Source organism: Vicugna pacos, chromosome 20 (genome assembly GCF_048564905.1).
Source record: "Vicugna pacos chromosome 20, VicPac4, whole genome shotgun sequence".
NCBI classification, from domain to species: Eukaryota; Metazoa; Chordata; class Mammalia; order Artiodactyla; family Camelidae; genus Vicugna; species Vicugna pacos.
Window position 1 is genome coordinate 40,455,252 of NC_133006.1, and position 18,363 is coordinate 40,473,614.

Below are 18,363 nucleotides of genomic sequence, written 5' to 3' on the forward strand. Positions count from 1 at the left end.
TAGCAGAAAATTGACAGAACACATAACCATCTTTTTTTTTCCCTATTAAATTAGATTGAGTGGCAGGGCCAGAAATTTGAAGACAGTAAAGGAGACAGTTAGAAATAGCCACGGCTGAAAATAGGTGCATTTAGAAATACAGCCTCAGAGGAGAAAAAATATGTGGAAAACTTTCGAAGGAAAACTGTCTTTTCTTTGTCTTCAGTTATTTGAAAAGAAACCAGAATGGTTTTCAGAAAAGGAACAAAGTGTTATTTTCTAATTTTTGTGGCCCTCTTGAAGGACTTTACTCATCCTTCCCCTGGGCTGGGCTGGGCATTCCAGCCCCCGCAGGAAACCTTGTGGTTGGGTGGTGGCCAGGGCGCTGTGGACCGTTCGAGAAGTTAGCCCATGCCCCTCAGCCTTATTTACACAAGAGGGACGCGTTGCTCTTGCTCTGTGCGTTGTCACAACTGTCTGTGACCTGTCTGTGGGAGGGCAGAGCCTCCCGTCTGCCAAGCCGCAGCAGCCAGCCTCGGAACCCTGGAGGGCAGGGGGACCGGCCCCTTGTGAGGGAGCCCCTTCTTCCTCACCCTCAGACCGAAGGAGGAGGCAGCGCCTGCCCGTCTGCCTGGGCTGCAGGTTCTCAGGGGTGCCCCCAGCCACCAGGTGAGGCGGGGGTGGCTGAACTGGTGGTGGGGCTGCTGAGGAGAAGCGGGGCTGGGAAATTGGGAGCAAGGGGGCTGAGGCTCAAGCCAGAATAAGAGCAGGATGGCAGAGGCAGATTGAACGTCCTGGAAGCTGCTGCTGACTCCAGCTGTCAAGAAGGGGAGGAGACAACCCCGTGGGACGGGGGCGGGAGGGGGGACTCTTAGGAAGTTATTTAAGAGCCAACTTTCTTGTTGATTTTTTTTCCCTGCGTCCTTTTGAGGAAGGATCCCAGAGCCGCACAGAGCCAGCCAGCGCTGGGCACCTCGGAAGGGACCGCAGGTGAGCAGCCGCCCCTCCTGACCGGCGCCCCGCAGCCCTGCGCCCGGGGGCTCAGGGCCCCGCCACGTCCCCGCCCTGCGCCTGGGCTTCCCCGAGGGTCCTGCAGGTGGAACCTGGGGTGCAGGGGGGCAGAGAGCAGAGGCAGTCGCACCTGTCCACTTCCCTTCCTTCTTGCTGCGAACTCAGTACCTATCTAGACAGTGGGGACTTCACTCAAGCACCCAGCAAAGCTTTCCTGAGGTGCTGCCTGCTAAGGAAGGCCACAAATGAGAATGGGGCAACTGAGATGCCCCCAGAAGGGACAGACCCCCCTTTCCTCAGGGCAGCAGGCTGTGGAAAAGGGGCGCAAAAGGTTGGAGAGAGGAGGAGAGCCAGGTAAGAACACCTGCTTGGCTGGAGCCGCCGTCTGATCCATCCAGCTTGGCTCTCCATCTCGGGCACCCCCCTCCTCCACCTTTCAGGAGCCAAACTTGAGCGCCTCCCCCACCAGACCTGGCAAGAAGGAGGCCGTGCCTGCCCGCCTGCCCTCACCTGCCTGGTCTGCGTGGGCCTCCCTTACCTGGCAGGCACCTGGGGCTCCCCGATTCTGCCCTTCAACGGTTCCCTGCCAACCGGCCCTGCCCTGCTCTGCCCTGCTCTCCCCAGACCCTGCGCTCCCCCAGCGGCCCTGCAGCACCCTCCCGCCAGTCCCCACGGGAGGAAGGCTTTCCTTGCTCTCCCTCCATCATTAACTCTCTCCTCCCCCCCCTTAGTCCACTGGCGGCTGTACACATGAGTGCAGGTGTTCATGGAAACCCATTCCGACTTTATATTCCCAAACTCTGCTGTCCGCCTCCAAGACCCCGAGCCTCGGAAAGTGGCTCCCTTGCCCGCGGCTGTGCTGCCTTTGTTCAGCGCGTTTCAGGGACGCCGACCCCTGTTCCCTCCGTAAAGGCTGTCCTGCATCCTCTGAGGGTGTGCCTGCGTTCCGAAAACAGCCCAGCGCCCAGGAGCCAGGTGCTCCGGGGAAGGCTTCACTGGGCCAGAAACAAGGTCTCCCTTCATTTGGTTAGTTGGTCAACAAGTCCTGATGGGGCCCCAACCGTAAGGCGTGTGGTGTTTAACCTGCTTGTTTGCCTGCACGGACTCCAAAGGGAGGGGAGCAGGCTGGGAGCGAGGGCGGCGTTAGCACCACTGACCAAGGCAGCTGGGAGAGGGGCTATTTATAGCCCTGCTTAAAACTGCCGTGCGCCTCCCTCCCACCTCCCCAAACTCTCCGTCTCTGTCCTGCTCCACATGGTCATCCCGGCTCTAAGGCAGGACCGCCCTCTCCTACCTGCCAGGCTACTTCTGAACCCGGCCGGGCCACCCTTAACCCCCGCTAGCCCGGGAGCTCTCCGGGGCAAGCCTCCCTCGGTCTTGTCCCCCGGTGTATCCCAAGGTCCCAGGCCACAGCCTAGCACTCAGGGGACCCTCCACAAGCACTGGCTGCATTAAACTGCCAGCATGAATACTAAAGGGACACCGCCTGCCTGCACCTGGCTGTGTGAGTTTAGCCTTACAGCGACGCACACCTAAGCCTGCGTACAGCGAGCCGGTAAACGCTTCCTTCAGGAGGTTGCCTTCGGGGGTAATGAGAAAACCCCTGCTCTCCCACAGCTGTTACATTTTACATTTCTCCAAGTAAGCCCTCTGTCTTCTGCCTTCCATACGTTCTGACAAACACAGACCACTCTCTGAGATTCCGGGGGAGCTGGCTCCACCATCACACTAACCCTCCCTGACACGTCCCGGGGTTTATTTATGCGAAACTCAAAATGTGTTGCTTGAGAATGTTCCCACACAGCCGTGTCTGTGTCTCTAGTTCTGAATTCTTGTCCCAAATGAAACTGGCTTCACGTTCCTTCTCGGGGTCTCCTTTCCTCCCCTGAAGGAGCCTGTGGAGTGGAGGATGGCAGAGCCCTCTGGGACCGCCTTTGGAGGCAGGAGAGCCGTCCCCCGCAACGCGTCCAATGCGGCGGAGAACGACCCCCCGACGATGGAGATGCAGGGCCTCCTGCCCCGGGGCTTCCACCTGCAAGGTAGGGGGGCCCCCCCCAGGGCTGGGGCCCGCCCCGCCCCCGCTGCGCGCCCACCGAAGCTGCGCCCTGCCGGTGTCTGCTTCCACGGAGAGGCCTGCAAGGCCTTCTTCTGCGTGGGGAAGGCTTTCGAGACCAGGATTCTGGTCCCAGTTCGCTGCAACCTCGGGGGAGTCGCTTCTGCCAAACGAGGGCCCTGGCACAGCTGGGGCCGCTTCCAGGTCTCCTGCTCTGGTTTTGTTTGTCTTGTTTTGTTTTTAATTGAAGTGCAGTCGACACAAAATAACTGTGTTGGGTTCCGTTGCACAGCATAGTGATTCAGTTACATATATATATATATATATATATATTCCTTTTCATACTTTTTCAATACAGATTATTACAGGCCATTGAGTACAGTTCCTTGTGCTAGACAGTAGGACCTTGTTGTTTACCTATTTTATATGGTCCTAGAGATTATCATACTAAACGAAGAGAGCCAGAAAGAGGAAAAAAATTACCATATGATGTCATTTATATGTGGACCCCCCCCCCAAAAAACCGAGACACAAGTGAACTTAATTACAAAACAGAAACAGACCCACAGACGTAGAAAACAGACTCAGGGACTTAGGGTTGCCGGGGGGGAGGGGGCGGCATGGATAAACGGGGGGTCTGGATTTGCAGATACTACCTGCTGCCCCTTTTTTGAGAGTGTTCTCCAGCTGGAAGCTTCCACTTCCAAGACACTGCGGCTGTTCTGACTGTCTGGCCCTCACCTCCTTCCCCGTCTCCCCCCTCGCGTCGCTGTGACTCTCAGGGCTGCTGAGCGGTGCCGGGCGCTGACAGTAACTGAGGTGGAAGGCCTGTCGGTCTCCAGGACAGCTTCCCCCGTGCTCACCTCTGCTGGGCCCCAGGGGCCTGCTCTGGGGTCGGCTGCTGACCCCCACTCGGCCCTGTCAGCTGTGACGGGGCCCAGGTACCAGACGCGGCTGGGTGACTCAGATGCCATTCCCTTGGGCCGCAGCAGGGACCTTCAGCCTCACGCCCCGGAATGGCGTCCAGCGGGAGCGCTTTCTGTCTGCAGCACACATGTACCCAAACCCCCTTCTGCTCCCGAGGGGGCTCTGTGCTAGGTTTCCCTGGGGCATAGACACCCACCTGCAGGGGTGGGTGCCCACTGTCACCTGTGCTGTGTGTCCGACAGGGACCAGCGGTTAAGCAGAGGGAGAGGACGATGCCGGTTATGGACAAACCTAGCAAGTAGGAGAGCAGCCCAGGTGCGGTGGGCAGGCTGGGCTGCGCTAGCATCCTGTCTAGAGGATCTGACAGCCAACTGTGAAGCCAGAGAGACGTCCAGTACCACCCGTGAGGCACTGTCCACATTTGGAGTGGGGGGCCTTGCAGAGCTGAAGGGCATCTTCAGTTGAGAGGAGAGGCCAAGACAAGGTGTAAACCTGGAGTTCTGAGCCCTCTCAAAAATGCCACCGTTAGAGCCGCAGAACAGAGTTTAAAAGGACTTGAAGCAATTCATCTAAACCCCCATGTTAGAGGTTAAGAGACTGAGACCAAAGCAAGCAAATGATGTTCACTCCTTCACTGCCCAGTCTAGAAGTCCCTCCCTCCATCCCTCCGTTTCTCCCTTCCTTCCTTCCTATACAATTAGAAAGCATGCAGATATCAAATTGCCAAGCAAGTTACCTTTGTGTATTCAGTTTCCTAGCAAAATTCCCCTCTGGTAGAGAAGCCCCTGAGACCCAGGAGGGGGGGCCAAACTGCTGGGAGAAGCGAGCAGGAGAGCAGGAAGAGAAGGGGGCCCAGTGGGGATGGGACGCTCTGCAGAGGCCGCGGGTTATAGCACAGAGTCCCCTGGTCCAGGACTCAAAAGACACCAGGTCCTGTCCCACACCTGCTACTTGCTTACCCTGGGACCCCAGGCAAGTCATGTAAGTGCCCTGGGCCTCAGTCTCCCCATCAGCAAAATGGGGGCAATACCTGCTTCTCAACTGTCACGAGGCTCGGATGACCAGAGCCGGTGAGAGCCCCTGTTCAATGCATGCTCGCTGATTCAGAATGTGCAGATTGTCGCTCTCCTGCAGGGTTAGGGACCCACGCATGGGGATCTTGAGTCTAAAGGGACTATGTGTACCTGCAGCCCCTGTGTATTTAAAATGGAACAAAATATTGCCAGTAGGAAAACTGCCAGAGAACTCGAGAAGGTACTTCAGTTAAAAAAAAAACCAACCAGGATTACAGTTTTTTGCTTATTCATTTTTGGAGGCTGGGGTGGGGAGTTATTTTGAACTCAGTCACTATTTGCTTGGCAGGCATATGTGTCTGCAATCCAAGCGACCTTCTGGGATGCTTGTTGCAGGCCCGGGCATAGGACTGTGTGTCCAGTGAACAGTCAGCCCCCGGCGAACTGAATGACTCATCAGCCCGACAGTCATTGTAACCTCATCATTAATAGCAGGTTCCTGATGCCATACGCACGTGTCCATTTAGTGGCTCTCCCCCAGATGCGCTAAGTGCTCCGTGCCCTGAGGGCAGGCCCTTGGGCCCAGGCCGCGCAGCGCTAAGTCCAAAGTGAGGAGAAAAGGGAAGAAAACGCCAGCGCAGACCGTCCGCTGGAGGAGGTGCCGCGCCCAGGCACCCTTCTCAGCTCCCGTCTCTGTTTAATTGGGCGAAAAGCTGGTTTTCTGACACCGAGTATATCAAGTTCTCCCCAAGTCGTCCCTGCTGAGACCTGTCACCTGGGCTGAGGTGCCGTCTCCTGGCTCGCTCTTCAGTGGCCACTCAAGGTGGCCTTGTGTCTCCCCGATCTCCTCGGAGGATGACGCTGTCCAGGATAACAGAGCCCTGAGCCCAGCTCCCTCCCCTCATTTGTTTCATGGCAGCTTTGCAGAGTGTCGCTTTAGCAAGCTGATCTTGTGAAACTGACTGAGAAGGGCAGAGAGGCAGGAGGAGGCCGAGCCGGGAAACGCCAGATGTTTTTCTGTGGCACAGCCCTGTGGCAGTCGGTCCATACACTACAGGCTGAGTGTGTGCGGTACCCTTAATTTGCAACTTCACAACTTCAGTGAGCATTTGCTTAAGAATTATTTTAGCCTGTATTTTCAAAAGGCACAAACTTACATTAGGCTCCTGCCATGCAGCAGCCCGATATTAAGAAGCGCTGAGATATTTAAGGTGACACTGGAACCCCAGAGATGGGACCTGCCAGCCCGTGGTGGTGTTTGAGGGGCTTCTGCGTTTTTAGAGACCCTTGATGACCCCCTTGGAACTCAATTATAGCTGAGAAAAACAGGTGGAAGAGTTTTTGGATTTGCATCTATTTCTAATAGACTGTTCTGCATGCTCATTTGGTGTTTCTGAAAATTTCTCTACAGCCTTCCTGGTCTCAAAGGTTATTTTAGCAGGAAATGTAATGGTCCGGAAGATAACCTTATATTCTTGGGCTGGTTTGCCTTTGCGTTCTTAACGATCGGCGACCATTTGCAGCAGTAATTGTAACACTCATTTGACAGTTCTAATGCAATTTGAATTCAAACTGGAGAGCAAGCCTAGATCTATTTTAAAAATCAAATGCAGGCAGCAGCTAGTATTTTTCGAGCTAGTAGGGTCTGTGCTTTTCTGATCATCTCCTCCCCCCCACAATTCCACATCAGAACTAAATTAACTAATTAGTCATCAGTCTCCTCTTTGTGCAGAGTAAACCTCTTGAGACTCAAAGGTATTGAGAGAATAAGAAGGGCATCCAATGTCTGATTAAGTGATGTTGCGTAGAATCAGTTCATCCTTTCCACTCGGTTTGTGGGAAAATGTTTAACGATTGCCACCTAAGTGTCAGGAGCTACGCCAAGCTCTCTCAGGACAGAGATGAGTCAGTCCTTCCCTGGCCTCGAGCAACCATCCATCTAGTAGATGAAATAAACAAACAAAAGGAAGGACCAGTGGTGTCGGTGGAGTGGGCAAGAGGGCGAGGAAGGCTTTGTGATAAAGGTACACCTGGGTGAGGTCTTAGAAGTGAATAAAAGTGTTCCAGGCAGACAGGTGCATGGAAGGGCATTTCTGGCAGAGGAAACAGTATATGTCAAGTAGTGAGGGCAAGGAAAGGGAGATGAGCCCGGGAAAAGTAAGCAGAGATCACATTGTAACAGACCTTGAAGACCTTACCTTTCCTCCTGCAGACACAGGGGACTTGCAAAGGATTCTAAATAGCAAAAAGGCATAATCAGAGTTGTGTCTTATAAAGATAATGCTAACAGTGAGGAGAAAATGGGGGCCAGCTCTCTTTGGAGGCTGTTGAGACACTTTAGGTTAGAGGAGAAACAGGCAAGAGGGATCTTAGTCCCTGGAGGAGGTGTAGGTCCCATTTCTCTCATCCTAGCTTCCGCTGAGTGTCTCATACATCTGAGAGTAGAGAACATTTTAACAGCAACATTTAAAATAATAAGCTGCTTTAAAAATATTTTTAATGATTCTAATTCACGATGCTTTAAAATTCTGGGTATCCAAGAGGAATATGAGAATCTTTATCCTGTTGTTTTCACAATAAACAGACCTACCTCCTCATGGATTTACAATTTACACCTATAGTTAGGAAATAATATTACCAAAGATTATGTGGAGAACTCAGTTCACTAGGGAATTCCTAGGGTATGAACCGAAACATTTAACTTATTTCAAGATTCCATCTGTGACAGGTATAATCATTCTCTGAAGAATATTTTTACAACCTAAGGAGAAAATAATCCACTTTTTTTCTTATTAGGGGAGAGGCAGGAGGAGGCAGCTGGCTCATGAGAAGAGTTTCTTTAGCAGCCCATTTTCTGATGTGTTTGGAATTAGGCTAAATTGTGTTAGGTAGACTTTTTGAAAGCTGTCATTTTGAAAGAGCAAGCTGCCAAGTTTCCGGCTACAATATCTCTCTAAAAAACAAAAAAAGTAGCTTAGCAATGAGCTGTTCTGTTCTGCCAGGAACTGGGTTTGGACAGGGAGAAGCAAATTCATTTCCTGTTTCTGGCGAATGGAGCCTGGGTGATGAGAAAGCTCTTTAAATCTAAACTATGTCTTGTTAAGCCAATAAGCAGCAAAAATTGGTATGCCGGCTTAATAAATGCTTACTGAGTGCCTGCTACGCGGGGAGGAGCAATCCTCAGTCCTCAGTCAAGGGGACAAGAGAAAGAACTATGATGTTTTTATTTCTATGCTCAATGTGACAGCCACCTGTAGAGTCCTTGCTACGTGCAGGTATTATAGGAACCAAATACTTGACCTGCGGGTGACTGACCATGAGCAACAAAAGAAAGGGTGCTTAATCAGTAGTGCTGGGGACCTCACCTCACTCCCCAAGACTTGGGACAACCCCCAGGGGAGCCATAAATCTATTAGGAGCTCACACTGGAGAGAGGGGCACACGGCCACCATCTCCTTCTCCTTCTAATGAATAAACCACATTATTTCTTTAAACTCTCAACCTTTCAGTGTAGCTTTTAATCATCCATAGCTTAGTCAAGTTTTGTTTTTTAAGTGAAACATTTCTCTCAGTTTAGGTTATTGTAATATGGACTAAGAGATTATTTAGAGAAATTTTATGTATCATTGACTTAGATTTTTCCCCACTTAGGGTACCACTGCGATCACCTGTGATTTTTTTTTTCTTTCTTCCAGAAATCACTGATGTGGAGTGATATTGCAATAGAAAAGATAAAGAATACTTAGAAAAAAATTTTTAGTTACATATTTTGAATCAAATGTTGTCAAATGCATAACAATGCAGACTACATTATTTGAAAACAAACTTCATATATATTAGCATATATATTTAGTGCATATATTTGTTTTCACTAGGAAAAAAATCTATAAAACTATGATTTTTGGGGGTGGGGCTGAGGTTTTACATACTCAAAGGAATTCATTAGCACTTTCTCTTACCCTTTGTTATAAGCGGTCTAAGTGAGCTGTGAAGACACGGCATTTTTATTCCAATTTGAAATAAAACTGCTGGTCTGGAGGCTTCATGTTATAAAACCCCGCACGGTATCTTCAACAGTACAAATACACAATCCTGAAACTGGCATATTTTGAGAATGAAATTGATAAATGACATTTAAAGGACTCCTATGATTAATCCTATGGTGAATGAAGTAACATGAAATAACCTATTTTAAAATGCATAACCAACTCCTAGCTCCCAATTTTCAGGTATTAAATTTGTTTAAAGTGAAAAGTGGCGTATTTGCCATGACATTTTTCACATTGCCCTGGGCTAATGATTAAGCCGTGGTCTGGTCCTCATGGTGCTTACAGTCCACAGGATAAAATCACCTGTATTAAGATAATACTAAATGGCTAATGATAATAGACTTTTTTTTTTAAAGAAAAGTGTATTTTGGGAATCAACAGGAGAAAATGAATCCACCCACCTATAGAAATTCAGGAAAAGAAAAGCAGGCCTGTTTGCTGAAAAAACAGGCGATGCAGCATTTTCTCGTTTAATCTCCAGGCTGCCACCACTTTGCAGATGAAAAGAGTGAGGCGCAAGTTTATGTAACTTGTCCAAAGTCACTTGTTAAGTGTCAGAAGCGGGATGTGGGCCCAGGCAGTCTGGCTCCAGAAGCCATGCTCTTACCTGCTGTGCTGTTCTATTTCCCCCAGTAATAACAATAATAACATAATAATAATAATTTTGAGAATTCTAGGTGCCAGACACTGTGCTAAAGCACATTGCATGCATTTTTTCCATTTAATACTTCACCAACCCTATGAGGTAAGGATTTCATTGCCTTTCTAAAAATCAGGAAACTAGGCTCAGAGAGACTAAATAACCTTTCTGAGGTTGCACAGTTAGTAAACAGTGAAGCATCTCCCAAAACATACTCTGCAAAATACACCACACACACACACAAAATATCCATGGTCATTTAAGTTTGGAAGACGTTGCACCTGTGGATTTGCAGTGCATGTCAGCATATTCCAGTCACCTGTAAACTCTGCAAGAATCTTCATTAGTTTTGGTTAAACCAGTATTTCCCAATCTGCTTTAACCATGGAACTCTTACTCTTCCAATACCCATCCACATCCTACAGAATCCACATCCACATCCTACAGAATCCACATCCACATCCTACAGAATCCACATCCACATCCTACAGAATCCACATCCACTGCGCTCTGCTGCCTCAAGGGTGGACTGACTTTACGTAGACCCACCAGACATTGCCCAGCTTCAGGACTGGGGTGTAAACCTGGAAAGCCAGGGTTTTCATTTGCAATGAGAGCGAGAACCAGTGAGAACTAGATATCAGAGAAAGACTTGCATTTCTCCCTCCAGCTTTGTTTTTCCGTGTAGGCCCAACTGACTGGGCAGTGGAGGCATAAAGTTAATACACTCATTTTCGGAGGCACATTATCATGGGGTGGGGGTGCGGAGAGCTGAGGCAGGTCCTGGCAGGGCCCCGGGACTGCGTTCATTCCCTGCAGACAGACCAGACTGTCCCCACCCCTCACCTGGAATGCTGACAGCCTCCCAGCTGACGTTCCTGCCCCCAGCACTGCCACCATCCAGTCCTTTCCTCTCTGTCACCAGAAGCAGCAGCATAAATCCAATCATGTCCATTTGGTATTTCAGATTCTTCACTGGCTCCCCAATGCAATTAGAGTCCAAGCTCCTTAACGTGGTCTATAAGTCTTGCAGGAGCAGCTACTGCCTCTTCCGTTGTGGCCCCACTGCTACACTCCAGCCAACCAATTGTCTGTCAGTGTTTTAAGTCAAACATACACTCTCTTGCCTCAGTCTTCATTTGTCCCCTTCTCTCCCTGAAACCTTCTTCCCACCTCTCTTTCTACCTGGATAATTTGCTTAACTTTCTGACCACTGTTTATGCCTCCCTTCCTCCAGAAAGCGCCCCTAATCCTCTCTCATCTGGGATAAGAGCGCTTGACCAGAACCCCTGCCTCCCCCAGGACCTATACTTCCCTTGGCAGAGTGTTCATGACACTGTATCATAACTACCCGTTCACTTCTTAGCATCTGTCGCTGCACCCTGACCGCGCTTGTGTCTATTTGGCTTGTATCTATGTCACCTGATCAGCGTCTATGTCCCTGTCCTGAATGGCAACAAAAAATAGCACATGTTACACTCCTGGGGGGCAGGAAGCCAGGAGAATAGTAAGTGTATCAGATATATGCTTAGGGTCTAATATTACCTGAAAATTTTCAGAACAATTAACCAAACACAATAAAGAATTTAATATGACTTTTAATATGAATATATATTTAGCCTTAAAATTGAGCTAAAAAGAAAAAACATGCATTGATAGCAATGGCTGAACGGCATCCTGTGTAAGTGACTTGTAGGGTCTGGAATGAGTTTTAATCCACTGCTGGTAGAAGTGACTTCAGACTGCATTTTTAAGGGTTTTCCTTCACCAGATGCTTGTGTAAGTCAACAAGAACAGTATTCAAAACACTGAGATCTTGGACTGAAATCATAGAAATACACTATTTTGAAAGATGTGGAGGTCTCATTGTTTTTCATTAGAAAAACCATAACCAGAATAACATGCTTCATTCTAGAAAAGCACTGTAAGAGAGAAATTCGTAAAATGGAGTATACATATTTTAAAACAGCATAATGAGTCAAAGGTCTGGAAATAGTTTCTTAAAGAACAGTTGAATATATGGAGGATGTTTTATTAGAGGAACGCTAACAGTCATCTTTACGTGCCTAAGAGCACCAGATGAAGTGAACAGAACATATTCTATATTTACGCAGAGGCTAGAACCACGATCTATGGTTAGAAAAACTACAGGGAAGCAGATGTCAGTTCATCTAATAAGGATTTTTCAAATAATTAGTGTTGTTTAAAAATGGACTGTTTGCCTTATGAGATAGTGGATTCCCTGTTCAGATGCAGGCTAGAAGCCTGAGTACTAGAATTTTCATGGAGATGTTTCGTGCAGGAAAAGGCAGGTCTACCAGATGGTTTAGAAGGTACCTTTTACCCCTGCAATTCTGTGAGGCAGTGATGGCAACATATTCCTTCCATTGATGCTGATGAACGGAGAGTTAAACCCTCTTCTGAGGAATTAGATTTTTAGAAATTTAGAAAGGAAAGCAAAGCAAAACATTAAAAGTCATGGTACTAAGAAGACAGCCAGGTGAGTTGATCACTAAGGTGCTTTTCAGGTGGGACCTTTATGATTCTCCAGCTCTTTCTGAAGCCGGGTTAACACTGGGGATTGTGGCTTTAATAAGGCCAGAGAACTTAGGAAGAAGGCAGCTTGGAAGAGAGAGAGAGAGAGAAATAAACATCTTCAGCCCACAGCATAATGGAAGGAAAGTGCCCTTCAGGGGACCATGTACCGTAGCAGGGTTCTGAGATGAGGCAAAAATAAAACCACGTCTTGCACTTTGTTTGCTATGATGTTGCAGCCAGGATGGCCTACAAGCACCACACCATGAAAAGTATAAAGCGGCTCCATCGCAGTTCATATTCGGCAAGCTACAAGCAAGCCTGCGGCCCCACTGTGTGCCAGGCGTCGTGCAGGGCCTGCTGCACTGTTAGGTCACTGAATCTTCATAGAAATTCTCAAAATATTAGTATCTTCATTTTAAGGGTGAGAAGACTCGGCTTCTGAGAGGCAACATCCCTCACCTAAGTAATTATGAGGCCTGAGTTCCAAACTCAGGATTACCTGGGCTTTGAATTAATCAAGGGTGTTTCGGGGACTCCTGGACTTTAGAACAGCGGAGTGTCTTACTGAGCCAAATTTCTCCATTTCGCCTATGGGAAAAAAATGAGGCCAGAGGGGACCAGGCGCCCTGCACAGGATTCTTGTGTAAAAGCAAAGGAAGTCAGTGGAGTCTTGCAGGGCGATGCCCCAGCTCTCTGCGCACATGAGTCGGCAGCCATGCGGACAAACCATGCCGCAGGAAGGGGCAGGGAAAGGAGGGGAGGGCAAGAGGCCAGCGTGCGTCCCACCCGCCTTCTCTCCCCAGGGCCTCTTTAGGACTCCAAATGCATACACGGAAATCTGTCTTTAGATTAGATCTTCTAAACTGCAGTGTAGACAGATAACTAGAGTTACCTTTACATTCAGTGAGCATTTGCAGAAGGAAAGGGAAAAAACAGGAGATCCAACTTTCATCCAGTGCTGTCACGTCTCAGGTAAACATACAACTGACACTCCTGATTCCGAACATCAGAGGAGAGCCCTATAGATTTTGGCATCACACCAGAGCGTCATTCAGTCCCCAGGGACAGGTGAGGCTTGTTTCTTCATGTGCTGTGGAGACAACCCTACCTACCCCAAAGGAATGTTAGTATCCTTTTCCCACACCTGTTCGCTCTGCCTCCTGCCTTTGAAGGACAATATGCACTTTTAGAATTACGGGTGGGAAGGGTTGACTCTTCCTGAAGCAAGAGGAGAATTTTGGATTGATGTTCACCTTTGTCCTTAGACCATCCCTTGGAGGCTTTGTCAGATTTGATTCCTCCCTTTTTGACAGTGAGGAACTTTGCAGTGCTATTCCCTGTTCATCCCAACAAAGGGAGCCTCTAGTCATTGCGGGAAGCACCCGATATAATGGAAACCAACAAGAGACTCAGATGTGAAGGCATGAACTCTAGTCCCAGCTTGTCTGTAACTGGACCTATCTGACAGGGATTGTAAACACTGGGCTCTGTTATCCCGAAGTGAGTGCCATGTGGTCTGAAATGAGATCAGAAGGAGAAAGAGCTTTTTAAAAATCTTCTTTGCAAATAAGGCTGTCCCAAGAGAATGACTCTCAAATCTACCAACCCCCGTATGGAGTTTTATCCAATAGCCCTGACTACCTTGCTTCCTCAGGGAAAATAATCTTTTTTTTTTGAGTTTGTGTCGAAACCAAAGTTACTCAATGGCTTCCCTTGATTCTTGTCTTCGTGTTTAGACTACCTGAATGTCACGGATGTTCACCTGTTCAAGGAGAAATGGGACACCAACAAAGTGGACCACCACACGGACAAGTATGACAACAGCAAGCTGATTGTGCGCAGAGGACAGGCCTTCTACATCCAGATTGACTTCAACCGTCCATATGACCCCACAAGGGACCTCTTCAGGGTGGAGTATGTCATTGGTGAGTACCACGGGCAAGCCCTCGGTACCTCGGGCCAGAATAGAGGGCCGGTACAGGTGTAGTTGCGTTAGTTCCTAGAATCATACTTCAGCAGTTGGCTGGAGCTGGGATTGCGTTCAGCCCCTGGACCACCCCGCACTCTGAGATGGGTCTGATACTATACCAAACATCAATAATTTGGGCCGAGTCAGGCAAAATCTGGTATAAATAAAAGTGAGAACAGCTGGCACAAAATGTTAATTAAGGTATTTTTCCTCAAGTGGTTTTGGCATCCTGTGGTTGTGACTTTCAGCTTATCACCTCTGCCCTCGTGACTGAATTGGTCTCATGTGCTGAAAGTATTTGCAAATCTTTCATATACAGTCTCCATGTGAACATTTCCCAGAATCGTTCTGCTCTAATCTAGTCCCATGGGGGATTCATGAGAAATGGATAGTTGAATAAAGTTCACTAAACACCTTGTATTCTGAGCTCCTCTTGTAGGTTGATCGTGCACGTGAAAAGTTCTAGCAAGTTCCATTTCTTTGTTTGGTCCAGTGCTTCCCAATTAATTTGATCATGGAACTCTTTATTAAGATACAGCTGTTAACATTTGACTCACTTTGGCAATTATTTCTCGAGGAATTATAAGAGTAACAAGTAAACACATGCAGACACAAAAAAATCTGTGACCGCTGACCACTTGAGGACTATGGTTTGTACTTACTTGGATTTATGGTACAAATTCGTATATAAACGTGGGAAAATTGATTGAAGACAGAATAGAAGTGGGAGGGAGGAAGAGAGATCCTTGAGTCAGGAGCAACATCAGCGTGATGCTTGGGTTCTACGTAGAATTGTTTGTTACCCAATTGTACGGTAAGAAAAGGGCAGACTAAATCCTGTGTGTTAGGCAAAATGGAACAACCACAGTTTAATTACATTTAGGAAGCAGGCTCTTATTGTTAATATTTTTTAATAATGGGCACTTCAGGTGACAGAGGAATCCACAGCTAATTTTTTAAACAGTATTTTAAAATATGATGAAAATTTATTTTTATTTCTTCTCCTAAGTTCATTTAGCTTTTCATTTTTGTGTGCATGTGTGCAGACTTGTTTGGACAAGGTTTGATTAAAACCTCCCTGACACATTTATAATACAGTGATCACTTCATGCATGGCAACCAGTACTCATTGGAAGCTCTGTCCACAGTTTTGGTCCAACTTCATAGGAATTTTTACCTTCACCTTTAAAGGTGAATCAAAAGGTGTATAGAAATATCTAGGGTGGTGAGAAGAGGACAGGGAAGCTTTGTCCCTGAACTGGCCTTGTCTGAGCTCTGAGATCTTCTCCCACAACCATTCAGAAAATAATTATAATGAAAGTCTTAGGAAGAATAAGATGAGTGTGTTAGATTGAGTTTCCAGGGAACAAACTTTGAGAAGGAGAAGATTTGTGTGGAAGGAATTTTGGGGGAGTGCTCTTGGGACCAACATCCATGTGGGGGCAGAGGGAGCCACGCTGGGCAGAGGGAAGACTTGAACTCCAATGAACAAAGGCCCCAGAGGATCGCATGGTGAGCTCTGGAGCTGGACTGGATTTTCTGAGTCTTGCGGCAAGAGCGCGGGCTCTTCTGCTCCAGCACTGACTGGTCCTTGGCTACAGGCTGTCCCCAAGGAGGCAGTCATCAGTGTAGCTGGGTCTCTGTGGTTGAGGGCAAACCCCTGAGAGCAGCTGAGTGAGAGCTTTGAGCCGCCAGTGCTCCCAGCCTCAGGGCCGAGGATGCTTCCATCCTGAACAGGAAGACCACAACATCCACTACAGTGAGCATTTGAAGTCTTCTCTTTTTTGCAAAAGACATAGTACTACTTTTGTTCCTTCCGTAAAAAAGGTGGGGGTGGGGCATAGCAAATTTGCCTTTGGGATAAAAATCTTCATATTTAAAAAAAAGTGTCTCATACAACTCAATATAAAAACAAACAAACCAACAATTCAATCAAAAATGGGCAGAAGACTTGAGTAGACATTTTCCCAAAGAAGACATTACTGATGACTAAAAGGCACATGAAAGATGCTCAACACTGCTCATCAGTAGAGAAATGCAAGCCAAACCCACAGTGAGGCACCCCCTCACACCTGTTAGAACGGCCAGCAGTGTGCTGTACACAAGAAATCAACACAACGGTGTAAATCAGTTATACTCCAGTTTTGAAAAACCACAAGTAACAAATGCTGGAGAGGATATGGAGAAAAGAGTCCTCATACACTGTTGGTGGGAGTGGAAACTGGCGCAGCCATTATGGAAAATAGCATGGAGATTTCTTTAAAAAAAACTTAAAAATAGAACTACCTCATGATCCAGCAATTCTACTCCTGAGAATATATCCAAAAAAAACCCCAAAACATTAATTTGAAAAGATATATACAACAAGGCTCACAGCAGCTCTATTTACAACAGCCAAGACATGGAAGCAGCCCAAATGCCCATCAACAGATAATTGGATAAAGATGTGGCATGCGCGCACACACACACATACACACATACACAGACACACACACACACACACACACACACACACACAGACACACACACAGACACACATAGATACACACACAGACACACAGACACAGACACACACAGACACACACACACATACACAGACACACACAGAGACACACACACAGAGACACACACACACAGACACACACAGACACACACAGACACACACACAGACACACACACACAGACACACACAGACACACACACACAGACACACACAGAGACACACACAGACACAGACACACAGACACACACACACACACACATACAGACACATAAATATATAGTAGAAGATTACTCAGCCATAAAAAAAGAATGAAATACTGCTTTTTGCAGCAACATGGCTGGCCCTAGAGAATACTGTGTTTAGTGAAATAAGTCAGACAGAGAAAGACAAATGCTATATGATGTCACTTATATGTAGAATCTAAACAATAATATAAATGAGTGTATACACAAAGCAGAAATAGACTCACAGACGTGGAAACAAAAACTCGTCGTCTCCAAAGGGAAGGGGGAAGGTGGGGGAGACAAACTAGGGATTAAGAGATACAAACTACTATAGATAATATAGGTAAGCAACAAGGATTTAGTGTACAGCACATGGAATTATACCCATTATCTTGTAATAATCTATAATGGAGTGTGATCTGCAAAAATACTGAATCAAATATTGAATCACACCTGAAACTAACACAGTATCGTAAATCAACTCCAATTTTTTAAAAAATGTAATTGCTGTTAAGAAATAAGTATCGAATGTGAACTGGAAATGAAATTCAGGGCAAGGGTTGGTTTGTATAGGCAGGGTGCACCTCAATTTCCAGAAACCTAGAATGTGGGAGCAGTGATTTAAAAGGCAGAAAAGAGAACACTTTGTAAAAACTAAAGGACACGCAGGGGTCTCTTCAAATGTTTATTTTAGGATGTTTATAATATAATGAGATTCATCAACAAAGATCAATCTCTGCACTACTTTAAAAGGACGTAATGATTGCATTGAGCGACCTATTGTATTAAAAACACAGAGAAAATGACCACACTTAATTGCTTCCAGTTTGCACCCAGTGCTTTGTCATCGTGCCTTTGTCTCTCCCTGTGGCTTTATAAGATGAGCTGGGACGTCTTAATACGCTGGAGTTTCCTTTTGTTGCTGTCCTCAGAACCCAGGGTCATGGGATTTATTCACAAGTGATTCTGCCTTCAAATCAAATTTCTTTCTTTCTAAATATTTAAGCACATAGCCTCGCTTGGATAGTCCCGGATTTAACCCTTCGCGGGCTGGGCTCTCCACAGAGAAGGTGAGCAGGGAGCGACCTCCCTCGGTCCGACAGCTGCACTGGTTGGATGCTGGCGGGGCTCAGCCTTCTCTGTGGGTTAGGTGGGAGGTGTTAATGATTTTGAGGAGGTGGGTGTGGCTGGAAGTGTGGCTGGTAGCCTGCGGGGCCTTTTCTCTCTTCCCACCCCAGCCTGCAGCCGATTTCACGGAAGGTGTGGGGCAGGGCGTTAATTACAGGTTTCGTTAGCCTGGAGCTGGAGCTGTGAAAACCCCGGAACAGCTTGTGGTGTTAATTTGCTGTTACTTTAGCACGAGACCCCTGCTTGTTTGATGCTTCTCTGAGGCACGAGTCATCCTGAGGAAAGAATTCTCAGCCATATTCCTTACCAGCTCCCCCTCCTCCAAACAG

General features: G+C 47.4%; 1 protein-coding gene across 2 annotated transcripts in view; it reads left to right on the top strand.

Moving 5' to 3' along the window:
- The first annotated feature begins 454 nt into the window (after nucleotides 1-454).
- F13A1 (coagulation factor XIII A chain) overlaps nucleotides 455-18,363 on the top strand; it is a 123,787-nt gene continuing 105,878 nt past the window's right edge. Inside the window, exons 1-4 of one of the 2 annotated variants that reach the window (XM_072945731.1) lie at nucleotides 455-648; nucleotides 911-969; nucleotides 2,882-3,029; nucleotides 13,947-14,135. In XM_072945731.1, the coding sequence (XP_072801832.1) occupies nucleotides 2,900-3,029; nucleotides 13,947-14,135 (319 nt within the window). In that variant the 5' untranslated portion in view covers nucleotides 455-648; nucleotides 911-969; nucleotides 2,882-2,899. The remainder of the gene's footprint in view (nucleotides 649-910; nucleotides 970-2,881; nucleotides 3,030-13,946; nucleotides 14,136-18,363) is intronic. The other variant, XM_072945732.1, reaches the window with a different exon arrangement.